Source organism: Triturus cristatus, chromosome 3_2, assembly GCF_964204655.1.
Source record: "Triturus cristatus chromosome 3_2, aTriCri1.1, whole genome shotgun sequence".
Taxonomy (NCBI): Eukaryota; Metazoa; Chordata; class Amphibia; order Caudata; family Salamandridae; genus Triturus; species Triturus cristatus.
This window is the reverse complement of record NC_140584.1, coordinates 217,723,128-217,740,523: the sequence shown is the minus strand read 5'-3', so window position 1 is coordinate 217,740,523 and position 17,396 is coordinate 217,723,128. Positions and strand designations below refer to the sequence as shown.

General features: G+C 42.2%; 1 protein-coding gene across 4 annotated transcripts in view; it reads right to left on the bottom strand.

Moving 5' to 3' along the window:
* LOC146857044 (histamine N-methyltransferase A-like) overlaps window positions 1-17,396 on the bottom strand; it is a 504,499-nt gene that overhangs the window by 128,979 nt on the left and 358,124 nt on the right. For all 4 annotated transcript variants that reach the window (XM_085647538.1, XM_085647541.1, XM_085647540.1 and 1 more), the window contains one exon: window positions 2,584-2,714. In XM_085647538.1, the coding sequence (XP_085503664.1) occupies window positions 2,584-2,714 (131 nt within the window). The remainder of the gene's footprint in view (window positions 1-2,583; window positions 2,715-17,396) is intronic.

The following is a 17,396-nucleotide window of genomic DNA, read 5'->3' as shown; positions in this document are numbered from 1 at the left end:
ATCTTCCAGAAGGAACTTCAGCATGCTTCAACATGGCCACTTCATTGAGCTGCATTATCCTTGTTTGAGCTCTAAATCTGCAGCTGATATTTATGCTCACTCCCTCTTTGATTTTAATTGCTAATATAGGCATGGGCTTAAATTAGCAAGATAGATGCTGGACTCTCTCAACCACATGATACATGTGCCTTGAACCAACTTCAGAACAACAAAATGCCTTTTTCCCTGGTATATACCAGAAACCCCTTATAGAATGATATGTGAACTTGAGTGTAGAGTCAAGCTTGCCATCACCAGAGCGAATGACTGGATCACTACTATACACTTTCTTAGATGAAGGAAAGACATACAAACCCATGCCAAATGATTGACTTAATGTTAGAACCTCAACTGTATTGGTTAGAAATGTATTTTCCATAGTTTTGAGTGTCCAAAATGTCATGTCAATAGGCAGAGTAGGATGAACACATACCCTGAGAGCAGTGCATGGAACTCCAAGAATCAAGAAACTCAATTTCTGGTAGAAGAGAAGTCCTGACTGAGCATATGGACATGATCAGTAGAGGGTGCAACCTTTGCCTCTTACCAGTGACTGGTACTGGGTAAAAGTTGAATGTGATGTACCAAATACACAGGGTGGTGAGTCCTATAAGAAAGTGGCAACACGAGTTATGTGACTAACAGTAAATGGTGGGTCTACAGTTACTGCATGAGTGGGCAGCTTTGGTTGAGTCACACTCAGGGAGACTATGAACTAGTCACACAGGTGATGGACATGCTGCTGAAAGTACAATGAAAATCATGCTGTGAGGCAGGACAATGTTTAGAGCAGCCAACAGGGCAAAGATGGTTATAGGGAGATCTCATTGTCATCTGTTTTGTCCGCTCAGTAGTGCTAATTAGGGCACAGTTATTGGTCATTCTATTGTTGTTAGTATACTGACTTCCTCTGTGACTTACTAGTAAGATCATCAGGACATTCATTGGTTATAGTGTGCAGAATGGTGAAGATGTGTCTCCAACTATTGTGCATGGGGCACTGGTTGAGAATACCAACCTGTACCCAAGTCATCTGCCAAGGTGTTCCAATTGGACAAAGCTGTTTTTTAGCCATGCCATCTGCCCTTGCACTTATATATATTCCTTTGCATGATTCAGAGGATGGACTTAGTGAGGTAACAGTGGTGTCCATAGATTATTGCTGCTAGCATGAATAGTGGTGGCATATAGGTGCATCTGTGAGAGGGAACTGCATATATGCCAGTCACACATTCCCTGAGTTTGTGACATCATCTAAGCAGTGGTTTCAGGATGGTGGTGTTACATGCCAGCGTAGTGATGAAGCTGCTCCGTCACGCTAATAAACTGCATCCTTCAAAATTCAGGAGGTACTTTTCAACCAGTGCAGATATATTATCATCAACATTAGGCAACATAGTAAGTCATTCAAGTTAAAATCAAGCCATACCTTCATCCATTGTTCACACCCAAATTGTATATACAATACAGAAGGGTCATCAATTGATAGAGCTTTTTTGTGTTCAGAATTGCATAGTAGTTATGTTTCTCCTTGAAGAGGGTGTCCTTAGTAATTCAAGATGAGGAGTCATTGGCTGAATGTCATTTTGTGGAGCATGAGGCAGACCTGCAGCAGGTCCTCTGCCTTTGGGCAATCTGCTTTGCTCCTAGATATGCTGCTCCTGGCACTCACAACTGCCCGTTTACCACCTTTTCACTCTTATTTTAAAATTATTTCTGTAAATTGCCTGCAGAGAGGTACAGTAATATCAGGCAGCTCACTTCTTTCCCATTTCATTGCAGCTCATGAATACTTTATTCCTGCAATCATAGAACTCTAAATTTAAAGTAAATTAGAAAGGCTGTTGCAGAATTAGTGTGTGCATGCACAATGGTAATCAGACAAACATGACCTCTATACCTACGTATGTTATATGGTAGCCATCTTTTACATTTTTCTTTGGCTACTGAGTCTGTGCTCACACATTCGGTGCCCATCTTTGGGAAAAATAGTATTGGCAAAAATTATAGACTCCCTGGAGGGGGGAGATGGGAATTTTTGGTTTTGCCAAATGCTTGTTATTTTTCATTGACAACCCTTACAAAGTGGTCATTTGGAAAACAAAAAATATAGTCCTATGACACATGGCCTTTTCTTCATGCGTGTGGGGATCACTGTGAATTGTCACATGGTGTTTTCTCCATGTGTGTGAGGTTTATTGTTATTTGTGATTTAGAAAACATACATCAGGCCCTTTTCGGGTGGTCTTCTTAGTGCCTGAAAAGCAACCCGGTATGGTGAACAAGCCAAAGCTTTGATTGACTCAATAGTGGATACCACACTCTGAATGGGGTAGGGGAGCTACAAGTTTGGAGGGGTAGGAGAACTGCAGATGTATAAGGGTTCTTCCATCCTGACAAATATTAAATGACCCAGGCTTTTTTATATTTGCTAAAATAACTTTATTTTCAAGAATAGGGCTTATCAGCTTAATGTGTAGATCACTTTTCTTTGGCAAGCCTTGATTTCTTTATTCCTGTGTTCATATACTGCGTGCATATTACCTGAATCATGTGGATAAAGTCATATTTGATTTCTTCTTTTTTATCCTCCATTTCACTTTGATATTCTTCTAGAGTCATATTATGCCAGATGAAATCTATATTTCGAAGATGTGATGTTTTGGTAACAAGCTCTGAAATAAAAAATACATGCGCTTGTAATCTTCTGTAATATTTTTCTTCTCTAATTCATTCTAGAAATTCATCTAACTCATTTAGAATAGTTGGGAGCGTCATAAAAACAGAAGCACACATCAGATAGGGAATGCTTAACAGTAATAAAGTACTTCAGGTGAAGGGCCGGCATACTTGAGTCTCTTCACTATAAGGTGTCCATGTGCTAAAGCAGTTTAAGGGGATTCAAGTTTTCTGGTGGAGACAAGGAGAAAACAGGTTTATAATAACCCATGACTCTCCAAGCCACTGTAGGAAGAGGGAAAGGATAGTTCCAAGGAAAGAAAGAGCAATGTATGAACAGACATCAAAATAAATATAGAATTGTCAAACACAAAGCCTTGCTCATAGAACTATTAAAACACTCCTGCTGAGTTGTGATTACAGTGAAAACGGTTGTACTCCATAGTAAGTGCAATTGAAAACCCATTGTGTATTTTGAGCCTTAATACAGATAAGATTGTTGTATACTGCCTATTGGTGTTGTAATCGATTAAACGTTTGAATAGCCTAGCTGGCACAAACAGACTATGGTCCAGATCATAATTAAGGGTGAATTTGGATCCGTATGCAATCTTATCTTTACGTAGAAATCAGAATTCTGAGATTTGCAGTAAATATTGCAGCCCGCTCTTCCCATTGGTAAATTTCAGCAGGTCAAACCAGCAAAATGTAGAAGGTGAAAAATATGAGGTAAATATCAATACCTTTAGCATGTCGTGCAGAAAAAGCTAATCCTGCATGTTTCAGAGGAAAACTTGGAATAAGAGACTAATGCATTCGGCAATTAAGTAGATTTATCTGGTGAAGTCCAATGAAGACACCAGTTTCCTTTCCTGTCCCAGCCAAAGTCCATTGGTTATTATTCTGGTTTCCTCCCTTCAGGAGTCCTTTTATTCTACTTCCATAATAAATTAACATGCAGTGTTGTGGTCAAGAAAGGGGGTGATTCCCCAAAGTGAGAGGGTGGAAGGGTCAAGCCAAATAGGGGGAGATGACTTTTTTAAACATTTTATTGCAGATTTATATAGCGCAAATTCGACCCGAAGGTATTGGAGCGCTTTACATGAGCACCGGTTACGTTACACATTCAGGCACGGGGAGATTAAGTGATTTGCCCAGAATCACAGGATATGGACGCGACCCCGAGGCTCGAACCCTGGTTTCCAGCACCAAAGTCGGCAGTCTAGCCGACGGACCACATCTTCTCCTTAAGAGTGACATGTTTTAACGGATAGAGCAAGCATATAAAAATAAACAATGGTTGATGTTTTCAGACTACTGAGAGGGTTCTGATGGTCAATGGCAACTTGTCTTGAGGTCAGCATCTGTAATAAGATTTCTGAACTGGCTTTGTGAAGACCACAGGACTGGTGAGCTGAAGTGGCAGATGCATGTGTTCTGGGAAAAGGCACTAGTAGCTACGGATGTGTCAGAGGACGACACAGAAACAGGTTGGATAGCAAACCAGCAGAAGGGAACACTGTACAAATGACAAGTGGGGCCCTGATTCACAAAGGTACACAATCACCCTTCTATGTAAGTTTATTTTTTTGCGGTATTCACAAACTACAAGTTAATAGTTAGTTTTCGACTAGACAGACTCCATGGTCAGGGCAGAGAACTCTGCCATAAAAATATAAGACAGGCTTATCTTTTGTATGCAGAGTTATCCACCATGATAGTGGAGTATCCATAGTCGTAGACCTACTATTAACTCATAGTATTATTCTGATTGAAATATGGTTAGCCACCAAAATTATTCACCATGATTTAGAAAAACAACTGTTTGTCAGATGCTGAGTTTGTGTACGAGTCAGCACAGTCTCAACTGAGTGAAGGAATAGCACAATTAGGGCCTGATTCATGAAGGTAAATTCAAAGTTTTGTGTTTGTTTACTACTTTTAGGTATTCACAAACTACGTGCCAGGTTTTATGACTCTGAACCCCTTAAACGTAAGTTTGTGGAGTTCTCCGCCCAAGAACTCTGCACACAAAAGTAATAGGGAGTACAGAGTCCTTTAACTCTGCACATAGTTTGTGACTACCTAAAAGTAGAAGTAGTAAACTTACACAAACATGGAAGCTTACATTTGTGACTCAGGCTCCCTATGTGTAACCCTTCACAATCCCTTCACTGTGCTGAACGGCATGATAAACTGCTACAACCGACTTCAGAAATCCAAGATGTGCAGCAGCAGTTAGATCTAATGTGGCAGAAAAATAAGCCATGGTTCTTCTGATTTTCTCATGTTCTTGAACAAGTACAGAGAATGTACATCCTTCTCTCTCATGGCAGAATAGGCAGCATATTTTTTAAATGTGATTTTTTAGAGCAGGTGCACTACAGAGTTTATCTCTGAGCACAAGAAAGGCACTTGTGCATTCATCTTCAAACTGCACAGGATTCGAATGATCGCTGTGAGGAAGCCTCAGTAAAGGCTTTGCAAACAAGCATTTGCAATGCAATAGGTCTCGCATTTATACGAGTTTGAGCTATTGGCATTGTAAATGACAATGCTTTTTATTTAAGTTTGGTTTTTTAAAATATAAATAAAAGGCACTGTCATTTACAATGCCAATAGCTCAAACTTGTGTAAATGCGAGACCTATTGCATTGCAAATGCTTGTTGTAGTTCTAGGTTTCTGTTGTAACCTCTAGGGGTGGAGAAGTTGTGTTGAAGGGGTAAGCGGTTGAGGTAGGTGAAACCTGTCAGTGCTGAAGTCTTTTGTTAAACATTTTGGACCTGCCAATCGTGAGGATGTGACTTAATGGCTAGAGCGGGCGACTTTGGAGTTGGCGAACTGGGTTTGAGATTGGTGTCGGCGCAAACATCCTGTGATTCTGGGTAAATCAATTAATTTCCCCGTACCTAAAAAAACGAATGTGTCCTACAACTGATGCTCATGTAAAGCGCCCTGATACCTTCGGGTCGAGTTCACGCTATATAAGAAAACTGCAAAAAAATAAACTCTCAAACATTTTTTCCGCGATAAGTTGTCTTCCTTCAGAACTTGGCGTTGTTTACTCCGGGGTAGACTTTCTACAAAAGTGTTTATTTCGCGTAGTGGAGACTCCAACGGCATTATATGCTTGGTAGCCCAATTTTGTATTCAGGGAAAGGGTGGGTTCCGTGCCCTACCATGTATTCCTGTGGAGCACTTTTTTTCCAGTCAGAGGAACTTACAGAAGGTACATGCTCTGGCGTGAGAGGCAGCTGCCATCTCTAGTGAATATGGCACTTTTTTTAAAGCAAGCGCCTTATGCCTCGCCTCAGCTGTGGAAAGCGCTACATAAATAGGAATGCATTAGTGAAGGCTTGGAGCGAGGTGAGATCGTGTGCTGCGAATGAACGTGCACGCTTGGTATTGTCCGTTTGATGTCACCGCACCCCATACAGGCCCTTTTGACAAGTGAGAGTTCTTTGTCCTGAGGGGTGGGGTCTGGGAGGCCTTGAGGCTTCCCTCGGGAATCTCTGGGGGAGGGAAGCTTTCCCTGCTGCTGCTGCACACGCTATCCCTCCCTTTTGTCCTCGAGCCTTGAAAGGAGATAGGAGTCTTGACTCAGCACCCGGGAAGGAGGCGTGAGGAGCATCTGGGGCCACCCTTGCCAACACATGCTTCATTCGTAGCGCACATGCAGACAGTACAGCTTAATAAACACAAAACCAACGAGACCTATTGGCAATGACAATGTTTGTTTTAGCTGTAAATGGCAAAGCATGTTGCTGCAGCATTACAAATGCATTTAAACATCAGCGCGTTCCGTTAGTCACCGGTGTAAATTTAGCACCAGAGTGCACGTGATACCTTAATAAAATAGGTTTGAGTTTGCGCTATATAACATTTGTGAGAGGATGCTCCATATGAATTAAATAGGTGTAACGTATATTCATCTGCAAAGACATTTAATTGAGGTATTCCTTGGAAACATTTTGTCTGCTTTTGTTTGAAACGGTGTGGCACCGGTAAAAACAAAGCTCCGTAATAACTGTCGTAATAACTGTAGGAGCCCTGCCAGGAGCGCTAAGTTAGGCCACACACAGTGAAGGTAAGGGGCTAGCGGCACTGCACACTTCCCTCGTACCCACAGTGCAGGTAAGGCCAGCGGCACTGCACACTTCCCTCGTACCCACAGTGCAGGTAAGGCCAGCAGCATGCACACTTCACTCATACACACAGTGCATGCAGGGCCATCAATACTGCACGCGCCTGGCTCCACTGGGTACCTGGGCATGGAACAAACCCGGCATTGTTATCACCACCTCCTCTGTACGACAAGGAGACACGGCCGGGTGGGTCTGTGTTAGTTCTCACTGCGTGCCGTGTCCCTGGGGTCCGGAGGGTGTGAGGCACCGTGGCAAGTGATGCCTCTCCCATCGTCACATGAGGCTGCAGGCCGACCCTGATTGACTTCACCGGACCACCTAGTCTCCGTGCTTAGCCATCTGTGTGAATGCGACAGGGCAGACCGCGTGAGTGGCGCCAGCGCGCGGTGATGTCTTTGTTAGGGGTGAGATGTTCCTGCTGTGACATAATAGGGGAGTGGGTTGGATGTGGCCGACCACGTCTGATGCTGACTCCCAATGACAGATACATGAGCCAGACGCACGTCAATACAGATTGCAAGTGACTCTGCTGGTGCTAAAGGTACAGAAATATTCTCAGCTGCTCTTAAGGTATCCTGGACACAGAAGAGAGTTTCAATGGTAAACCTCATAGCCAATAGGTCCCGCCTTTGTGGCCTTATATGTGTTTAGCCATGCAACCGTTGATGTTGTTGCACTAAGGATATTGTGCTGGTTAATCAAACACTTATAAGGTCCCAAAAGCGAGACCTATTGGCTATGCCAATGATTTATTTTTTTTTGCTCTCCTTCTCTCGGGCAAAGTTTATTAAGGAAAAATGAGTGCCATTGGCCCCACCTGCAACCACCGATTGAAATTACACCCGGTCTCCTTTTCAGTGCCGCACCTACCTCACATAATTGCATACGTAACACAGTATGTTTTATGCTCAGTTGATTTTGCTTCTGCGCTGGAATGTTGGACTCATCTTGAAAAGGGATTATTTATAAATACGGGCCCAGCGAGATAGCAGCGGTTTGTGTGTTGTTTATGTCAACGTTTCATCTTGATGTAAACTTTCGTGTAGGTTTCTGACGATGCCTTTAATCAAATCTTAATTAGGCAACAATTGTGCTTCCACCTCTTGGTTATTACCGACACTTAATGACTGGTTTGCGAGTTTACAGCCAAGGGGAAGGCATGGGTGACTGAAGTTTGAAGAAACAGCTTGATTTAACTGCAGTGGAGACTGATTTAAAGGGGGCGCTCAAAAAAAGAAGGCTGGACAGATTGATGTGCTTAGCAGAGAGATGCAAGTGTCTGGAGCTCATTTGAGGCCCAGCTGCATAGGAAACGTCTCCTCGCGTTGTCCTCTGTCGGTTTACCATGTATTTTCTTACCGGTAATAATACAAGACATTCCCTTGGTTAGTTTTATTACGGGAACTGTATCGCTTTGATCCAAGCCGAGATCTAAAAGACAGCCCATCAATATAGCGTGAGAGAAAATTAAGAGCACAACAACCCAGCAGCATTGTTAAGATGAAAAACATGTTAACGTGATGACTATGTGCCATAATTTGCTCATAAATGAGGAGAAATGTATTTCCGCCTCGTGCAATCCGCAGGAAGTTTGTGTTCTGAATACAGTACCGGCGGCATGAGGTGTGTCTGAGCATTTGTAGGATTATTGGAACAAAGTGGTCGACCTCCTGTTGGCAGTAGTATGCTGATCCCTCCCGCCTGCCCATGCTCAGAAGCGACTTCCTAGTCTTTTAATGAGGAGACCGTGCTTTCCTTTCTCTAGGTCTGGCTGGAGACTTCTTTGGTAAAACTAACCTAATCACACAAAAAAGGAATTAAAAAGCAGTATAGCTATATGGGCTTTGGTGGCACCCCTTTGTTGAACCTTTCTTTAGGAACATGTGATTAGGCAGCAGTTATGTCAGTCTGCCCGTGAAGTAGATTCCTGGCTCATAAATAGGAAAATATTATTAATGCAGACCCCATGTTCAATACAGGAATGAGGGTCTTTTTATGTAGTTACTTCGTAAACAAGAGCGCACTGAAGCTGACGAGGAAGGAGTGGGAGGGGGGAGTGGGGACGGGCGCAGTGGTGCGGGCCGCAGTTGTAAAAGGCAGGGAGAGGGTGAGATTGAGGAAGGGAAAGATAGGGATCAAAGGAAAAAACAAGGGGGTGGCAAATGGTGTGCACTTTGATGTCCTCAGTGGCCACGCGGCTCACTGAGGACATCAAAGCAAGTGATCAGGCAGTGCTTTTCAGGCTGCCAAATGGTGCGAGCGCCCGGGGCACATGCACTGTACTTGGAGGACTGAAAAGCCACTGTTTGCACTTCCAAAACTCGCTTACTATAAGTCTCGCCAGAGCAGCGCTAAAGCGCTGGCTCAGCCGAGACCTAAAAAGGAAAAGTGTTGAATCCACTATCTACTATTCCCAGGAGCCAGGAACATTCTTACTTCTCTTCGGATTTTTGGAGGATTCAGTCTCAGGATTGCAGAAACATATTCTTTCTTGCCCTGTTTTGAATATGGTGACCCTAATAGATTACTTCTTTCATACAATAATGCATTTTCATGGGAGACACTTTAAGACCATTATCACATTTGCATTCGATCTTAATCTTTTATTTTTGCTGCAATGATCAAATAGTCAATATATCTCACTAGCACTGAATTACAGGGTAGTTGCAGATTTTCCAAATGTTCTTCAGAATTTAATTAAAGATTGAGGTGCTTTCTGCATACCTTTGTAGGATACAGCACCAAAAAGAACATTATTGAGGATCTGAATGTGAAAAGATTTTGGCTATCTTCACGAAGAGGAATGGAGAAGAACGATTGGCATAAGTCAATAAATCTGTAACATTCTGCATCTACAGGAATCTGAACTATAATCACAGCAGGACTTGGTACCACAGGACTGCATGGAACCACATTTTTGTTGATATTTTTAAGATCCACGACTACCCTATATTTTCCGCTTGTTGTTATGAATTCCCATCACAGGGAAATTATGGGGACTACCGAGCACATTCTTTAGAATTCACTGTTCTCTAGTCTTTTCAGTTACGGGCTTCATCTCCTCCTCTGCTTCTCATATAAGATTGCATTGAAGAGTTTGAGGAAAGGCTGCATTAATGTCACTGAAAGTTTTTTTGACTGATTTTGCACATTTAATTAGTCCTATCTTTTTACATATAAAATTCACTGTGGGTCTCAAATCAAGAGGCAAATCATATTTTAGGAGAACTAGATACAAATGATTTTGGGCCTGATTTAGATCTTGCCAGAATCGGTCTCACTGTCACTTTTTTGACTGTTTCATCACCTGCCTATTTGGTGGTCCACCAACTCTATTTAGATATTGGTGAGTCCAGAGGCGAATGACCGTTAGAGTCCGCTGCCTTCATTGGGAATCTTCACTCGCGTCAACAGCTCCATAGGCAGAAGTGGCTGGCGGCGGGACTGCAGACACGGATTCCACCGACCTGATTATGATTTGCCTTTCAGTTGAGGCAAATGTGGTGGGAATACCTCCTACTTTGATTTTGCAGAATTGAAGGAAATGTGGCAAAAAGTGTAAATTTTTCCTGTTTTCCTCTTCTGTTTCCATCTTGTACCCATGAGCCCAGGTCCCTCTTTTGCTGCTCTTAGCCCATCACAATGCCAAACAACTTCATTTTTCTGGGATCTAACTACTTGTACAATTGGCCTACTATAATTCGTGTTTTGATAATTGCTGTAATCTTGTGTATCTTTTGCATTGCTCTTACGTGCAACATTTTTCTTAGGTGTAATGTAGAAGTGGTCATTTTCCTTCTTATTGAGGTGAATTGAACACGCCTGTATGGGCACTAAAAAAAAATGCTTTGTTGTGGTTGTGGGTGTTGTACCTGTGGCGCCTGTGGTTGTGCATTCAATAGGGTGTGTATGTTGTGTGTGTGGCGTGCAATATGTAACACAAAGGGACATAACACATTTCTGAGACATGTTTTTGATACAAAAAACATGACATATATGTGTATTTGCACAGTAATAAGCAGTACCTGCGAGTTTCTACTCCACCAGGGGCTCACTTCATCAGCAAACTGCTGCTAGGACACTGCCCGCGTAGCGGGAACATCTAAATAGTCTTACCACAATGCCGCCAGCCTGATGGTGACAGGGCACTGTTAGCCAGCGGAGAAAGCTGCTGCAGCGTCGGTTCAGCCAGCACACATATAAATACAGCTGGCTGAATACCATCAACTCAATGGAGTACTTGGAACAGCTGCCACAGAGGGATGGCAGTAGTCCCAGCAAGATATAAATGACACCCTTAATTTTTGAAGGTTAAGTCTTTACATTGGGTTTGAATTGCACCACCATCTGGTACACAATAGATCATGCAATTCAATTTCTCAGTGGATGTCCCATCCTAATAGGCTTACGGGACTTGTGTCACATATTATGAACTCATGATCACTCTCAAGTTGGACAACTTTTATTGTAACATTTGCTCAGATTTGCTGAGACCTGGCTAGTTATCTCTCTGTTATTAATACTAACAACTTTGATTTCTTTTCATGACAGGGGTAGGCTTGCAGTCTCGATGGGATGAACAGGGGTTTGGGTAGCAACTGTATCAATCAGAAATGATACTGGGTGGCCATTCACATCACCCTCTACATAGGGGAAACTCTATTCTACATCTAGCACTGCTCGAAGCATGCAATGCTCCTCCCCCCTCAGGTGCCGCCATTGTGAGTCACTCATATTTGCTGTTAATTGGGAAAACACTTCAATTATTGGTGATTAAAGCACTCTGCTATTTTGTATATTCTGCTACATCACTGGAGCTACAGGTACATTCACATCATATTGTCCTTGATTCTGTATATTTTGCACCGGAGACGGTTTAGCTGGGACCATTGACTGAGATGTCAGGGCTCATTCTGTGCTAAGTTATTTGGATTCTGCTGCATTTGGGAATCAAAATCAGAATTTGATCTTGAAATTGTCTACATTCTTGCTTCCAATGTCAAAGATGTCCACAGTTATGGCAGGAAATGTTATTGTTCACTATATTAATGTTCTCATTTCCATGTGAACTGTTCACACAACCCCTACCTCTACTCTGAGAAATAGCTTTTGCATTCTGAACATTGCTTTCCATCACACTAACACCTTGGAAATGCAAACATCAGATAATCTCACAATGGAAACTCAGTCACAACCATTTCTTTTTCAGACTCATTTCCATGTATTTTTCTTCAGTGTTTTGCCACCCCTTTAGGGTTTGGTCATCACTTATTTCTGTATTTATTAGAGCCATCCATTCTTTACTACAGCTTGCTAACTCCATAATGCATGGCTGTAGGTAGAGCAAACACATTTCATGTATCTCATCATCAGTCATATACATTATATACATTTTACATAAACTTTTCTTTTTAGTAGGGGTGAACGGAACTCGCAGAGTCTCACTCTTCGCAACTGTGCGGACTTACGTAAAAACTCAGCGAGATTCCACGGAGTTCCGCAAGTGGGTAGATTCTGCATGTTGTACTGATTCTCTAGCACCATGAGCTAGTTGCATGCTCCAAAATCAGTACCAATGGCACCAAGGAGTGTGCCAGAGGGTGCTGCTTCTTTGCTGCAGCTCCAGAAGATTTTTTACCTGAGCAGCAGTTTTCTCACTGCCAACGGTCGAGGCAGTGTGCGACCGCCCATGTTGAAAAAATCTCGCCGGGTACCATCCTAGCTCCAGAATATTGCGCTAGGGGATGGCAAATCTCGCTCATCAAATTAATGTTGGCATGCGGTGATTGGTGGAGTTTTATTTGATCTCAACATTACAAGAACGTGGGCAGTATTTATTGTCCACCCCTAATTTTTAGACAAATAAACACCACACTCTTCTGCCAGCGCCTCAAATTTCTCATATGCATCACATCCACGATTAGCTGCTTTATTACTCATGTATTTCAAAACATCCACAATATAGAGAATATATCTCTCTATAGTAATACTACCTCACAAAAGTTACCTATATTCAGATTTTTGCTTGTAAATATTAATCACTTTTCTTGCTTATTCTTCTGGTTGCTCTGCACTAGCAGCAGCAATAGTAATTACTGTGTGAACAGTTAGCACATTATCTAAAACAGGTAGGGTAGACACAATGATAACACTAGTTGGATCGACTACACTTGGCCTTGCTTCTTAATTCCCAGGTGCCATTGAAACATCTGGCTCTGTACGTATAATTGTGGCAGATGCACAAAGGATCTCCTGCTCCTCCCTGCTCCACGAGTCTTGATCTCTGATCTCTGATCATCATCATTGCATGGAGAAGGTCTTAGATCACATAAGCCATCCAAAATGTGTCCTCCTCATCTGAATTGTTCACAACATTTAGCTTTTCTATTTTCATTTTCACAGATCAATTATCTTTTTACTTTTTATCAGTATCACTCACTATTGCATGATATACCCTCCACATAACACTGTGTTGCTTTTCCATACCCTATTCTGCATTCCTCATCTTGTTTAAAAAAAATGGCTCACAGCATTTTTAATTTGGTTTTTCATTCTTTTTTGTTCCCTTTTAATTCATTCAGTGCTTTAAACTGTTCAGATCAAACCTGTGGCTTTCCATCGAGCATGTTCCATCTCAGATAGTCAAGCTTTCTTACACTGAGGGAACCATTAAAACTAAAGCATATTTTCTCAGCTTATTCCATTCTCTTAACCACATACACATATATGGGCCAAACTTTAAAATCATTTCATAGGTGGGAGAATCTTCTGGAGGAATTTTCTCTCCTTCCATTAAAAGAGCGGAATGATTCTTCCATGTAAAATACACATTTTCCTTAACTCAATTCCCCAAAAATACACAATTACACTAAACCAGTATGAGCACAGTTGTGGTAAATGGCAACCATTCACGATGAAACACTCTTATGCAACACCAATGTTAGACCTGACAGCCTTTGGTGTGGTCTTCCCCCAAACTTTTGTCCTTCTTCCCTACATTGGCTTTAAAACTCTGTGTACTTTACCAGTGCTAAAGTGCTTGTGGTAATTCATCATCATCATCAATAACCTTTATTTCGCTATTTCATATATATTATACAAAGTATATCACACAGCTAGGAGCACAATATAAAACAAAGCTAAAATACTAAGTGAATAAAATCCATGGCTATTTACATTTCATAAAACATATCATAAAAAAAAGTATAGCCTTGCTTACAAATTGGTGTAAGTAAATAATGTTCACCAGTATATGCAAATAAATACATAGGAATCTATTTTAGATTTTAAAAAATGTAACCCCGGGTGTTAAACTGTCAGACAATCAATGCTAAAGATGCTGCCTCCTTTTTTTTATGGCAGACCATAAAATGATGCCAGGGCATAACAAGTAAAATTATCAGAGCAGAAAATAGAGAGCTGGGTGGCAGTGTGTAAACTTCATCCTGCGCAAACGCGGGGCAATAAATCTTTTTCTTTCATCAATGTACACTTTGCAAAATAATTGAAAATGCAGATTAGACTGGTGGGAAAATGTACAGTACGGTGTGTGGCAGTTAAAATTGCAGCAGGATTTTGGTACAGTCAACAATCTTTTCAGAAAGCCATCTTCTATTCATTGCAAGAGTGTCATGTCTGCTGACCCCCAGACAGCTGCCCCGTACGTGGCAACAGAGATGGATTTTGCCACATAAATCTTTTTAATTACTTTCAATGGTGTAGTACCTATCTTTTTCGGGAATCTGTATATAGCTCCAATACTCTTTTCTAGTTGGAGCCAACTTTTTCCACATAATCTTCCTGTCAAACAGGGCCCCTAAGTAGGAGAAGGTATCCACCACTTCCAGCCTTTTCCCTTCTGTAAAATACTTATTGGTTTCTTCATTCGAGGACGAAATATTTTGTCTCATTGATCTGGAGCCCAAGGCTCTTCATATTTTTCATATATTCCCCTATTAGTCTTTGTAATGCGTTACCAGTTCTCGCCAGCAGGACAGCATTGTACGCATAAAGGAGAATGGGAGCACGGGCCGAGTTCACTTTAGGGACATCCAATGTAGTCTCCACCAGTGCGCCTTCTACACCAGTGGTGTAAATTGAGAAGAGGAATGGGGTGAACACACAGCCCTGTCTAACACCCCTAGAGATGCCAAACTGTCTTGTGCACTCTCCATCCCTCCTGAATCCGACACAGGCGGTAGCCTGTGAATACATTGTCTGTATAAATCTTATTATTGTCAGCTCTATTTCCATACCTTTCATAATTTCCCATAACTTTGAGTGAATGACATAGTCAAAAGCGGCCGATAAATCCATAAAGGCCATGTAAAGATGTCTTTTCTTGGCCACTATATACTTAGAAATTAGCAAATTTAGGTTAAGGAATTGATCGCTAGTCCCTTTTTCTTTTTTAAAGCCAAACTGTTATGGAATTAGAAAGTTGCTTTCTTGGGGCCAGGTCTCTAATCTGTTCAATAATACCTGTCCAATTAGTTTAGCTGTGCCATTGAGTAACACAATGGGTCTATAGTTTTTAACTAAGGCCTTTTCTCCCTTTTTATAAATGGAATTATGTCTGACTTTTACTATAAAGAGGGAATAACAGCTTTGGCTATACCATTAAAAACAGATGTCAGAAGTGGGGCCCATAGATTCAGGTTATCTAAGAAGAAATCGACGAAAACCCCGTCAGGGCCAGGTTAATTAGATCTACTACACTGTTCCAGTCCCAATCTCACCTCCCCTAAGTCAAAGGACAGAATGTCCTTATTTATAATCTGTGCAGGACATGATGGCTGAGAAATTCCTGCCTCTAAGCTAACAAAACTCTTCTCAAAATGTGCCACCCACTCTTCCTCATTCACATGAATTTCGAGGTTAATATCTGTGGCATCTTTGAAAAAGGGGGTGTTAATGACAGTCCAGAAGTCTCTACTATTCTTCGACACCACTGCCTGTTGTAGAGTGTCCGAAGCCTCTTCCTTCATGACTCTCAGCCTGGCTTCCCTTGACTTTTTGAGGAATGGTGTCTTGTCCTAACTAGCAAAGGGTCGCTAGGATTAGTCTTTAGAGCTGTATGAAGGTTTTTAGGTGCTTTTGTACAGGCACTATCATACCAGCTAACAGTATTAGGATTATGGGGGCTATTTGGTCATAGTAAATTAAGTTTAATTTCTTGCAATATGTTCTCAAAGACTAGCAGGACTTCCTTTCTATCAGGATTTGGGTCTAGACAGGTCATTATCTCCTGATTTATTTTGCCATTAATATTGACTATAAATTTGAGAGCCCCAGCAAAAGAAGTAGGCACCTTTGTGTGCATTGCTGGTGTTGTACGTGGCATCAGCCGCAATGACTCCTGGGAATTGAGGTTCTCTGCCCCCTCCTGTGGTTCGCACTCACCAACAGGCTAATAGTCAAATGTAGCCAGCAATGGATGGTCATGCAGTGTTCAAGCCACTGGTGGTTGTGCCTCCCTGGAAGGTGCCTGTCTGCAGGGTGGCAGATAATAGTGGAGATTTAAATATTGCTGGGTGGTTGTTGCATAGTAGTGCACACGAAAAAGGGCAGGGGTGGAGTGATCCCACAAAAGGAGCAAGCTGCACCGGCCTAATGCCGGCCACTTCCTCCCCAGTGGAGGAAGCCATGGCGCTAGCCCTACCTGCTCTGTGCTTTGCTATTCTTCTGGATCCCCTCCTGAGCTCCAACTTGTTCCTCTAGCCTACCAAATAATGAGGCCACTTGGGGTCTCTCAAGGCCCCTCTTCTGGCTGGAGACACTATGGGAGCACTGTGGGCTGGTGCAATGGGCTGGGCAGCTGGGCGGGGCCAGACCAGCTAGTTGTGAGGTAAGTGGTAAATGCCCTGCACCACACCACCGCATGACTTGCACCCAGAGCCTCGCACTGACAGCCTTCCCGCTTACTGCTGATCAAGTGCTCCTGAACACTGGAACCCCCCGGCGACCACTTTGGGGTCGGGTGCTGGAGCCAAGAGTCAGGCACTGGGAATCAGGGAGCTTGAGGTAGCTCATTTGAACAATCAAATTTGACTTACACCCAATTGGCACATTTAATTTACTGACAAGACCATAGTAAAGTGGTACTACAAATACCAAGGGCCTATTAACTAACATGCTACTAGTGCTCTGGGACCACTTTTGTACCGCCCACTTAAGTAAGCCTTTAAAACATTTCTCAGGCTTGCCATTTCAGGCTGTGTACAGTTTAAGAAAATAAACCTTTTTCCAAGCATGAACCTTCCTTTTGAATACATATAAGTCACCCTTATGGTAGACCCTAAAGAGCCCTAGGTCAGGGTGCAGTTTATTGAAGAGACTGGACATGTACTTGTAAATGTTACATGTCCTGTAAGTGAAAAATTCCAAGAATCGTTCTTCACTTTTGCAAGGGCTATCTTTCCCATAGGATAACATTGATTTATATTATTACATTTGATAACTATTGTTTGGGAGTAGGTGGGAATTTCAGGTTTGATGTCTGAGGAATTGTAACTTGAAATGTCACTTTTTGT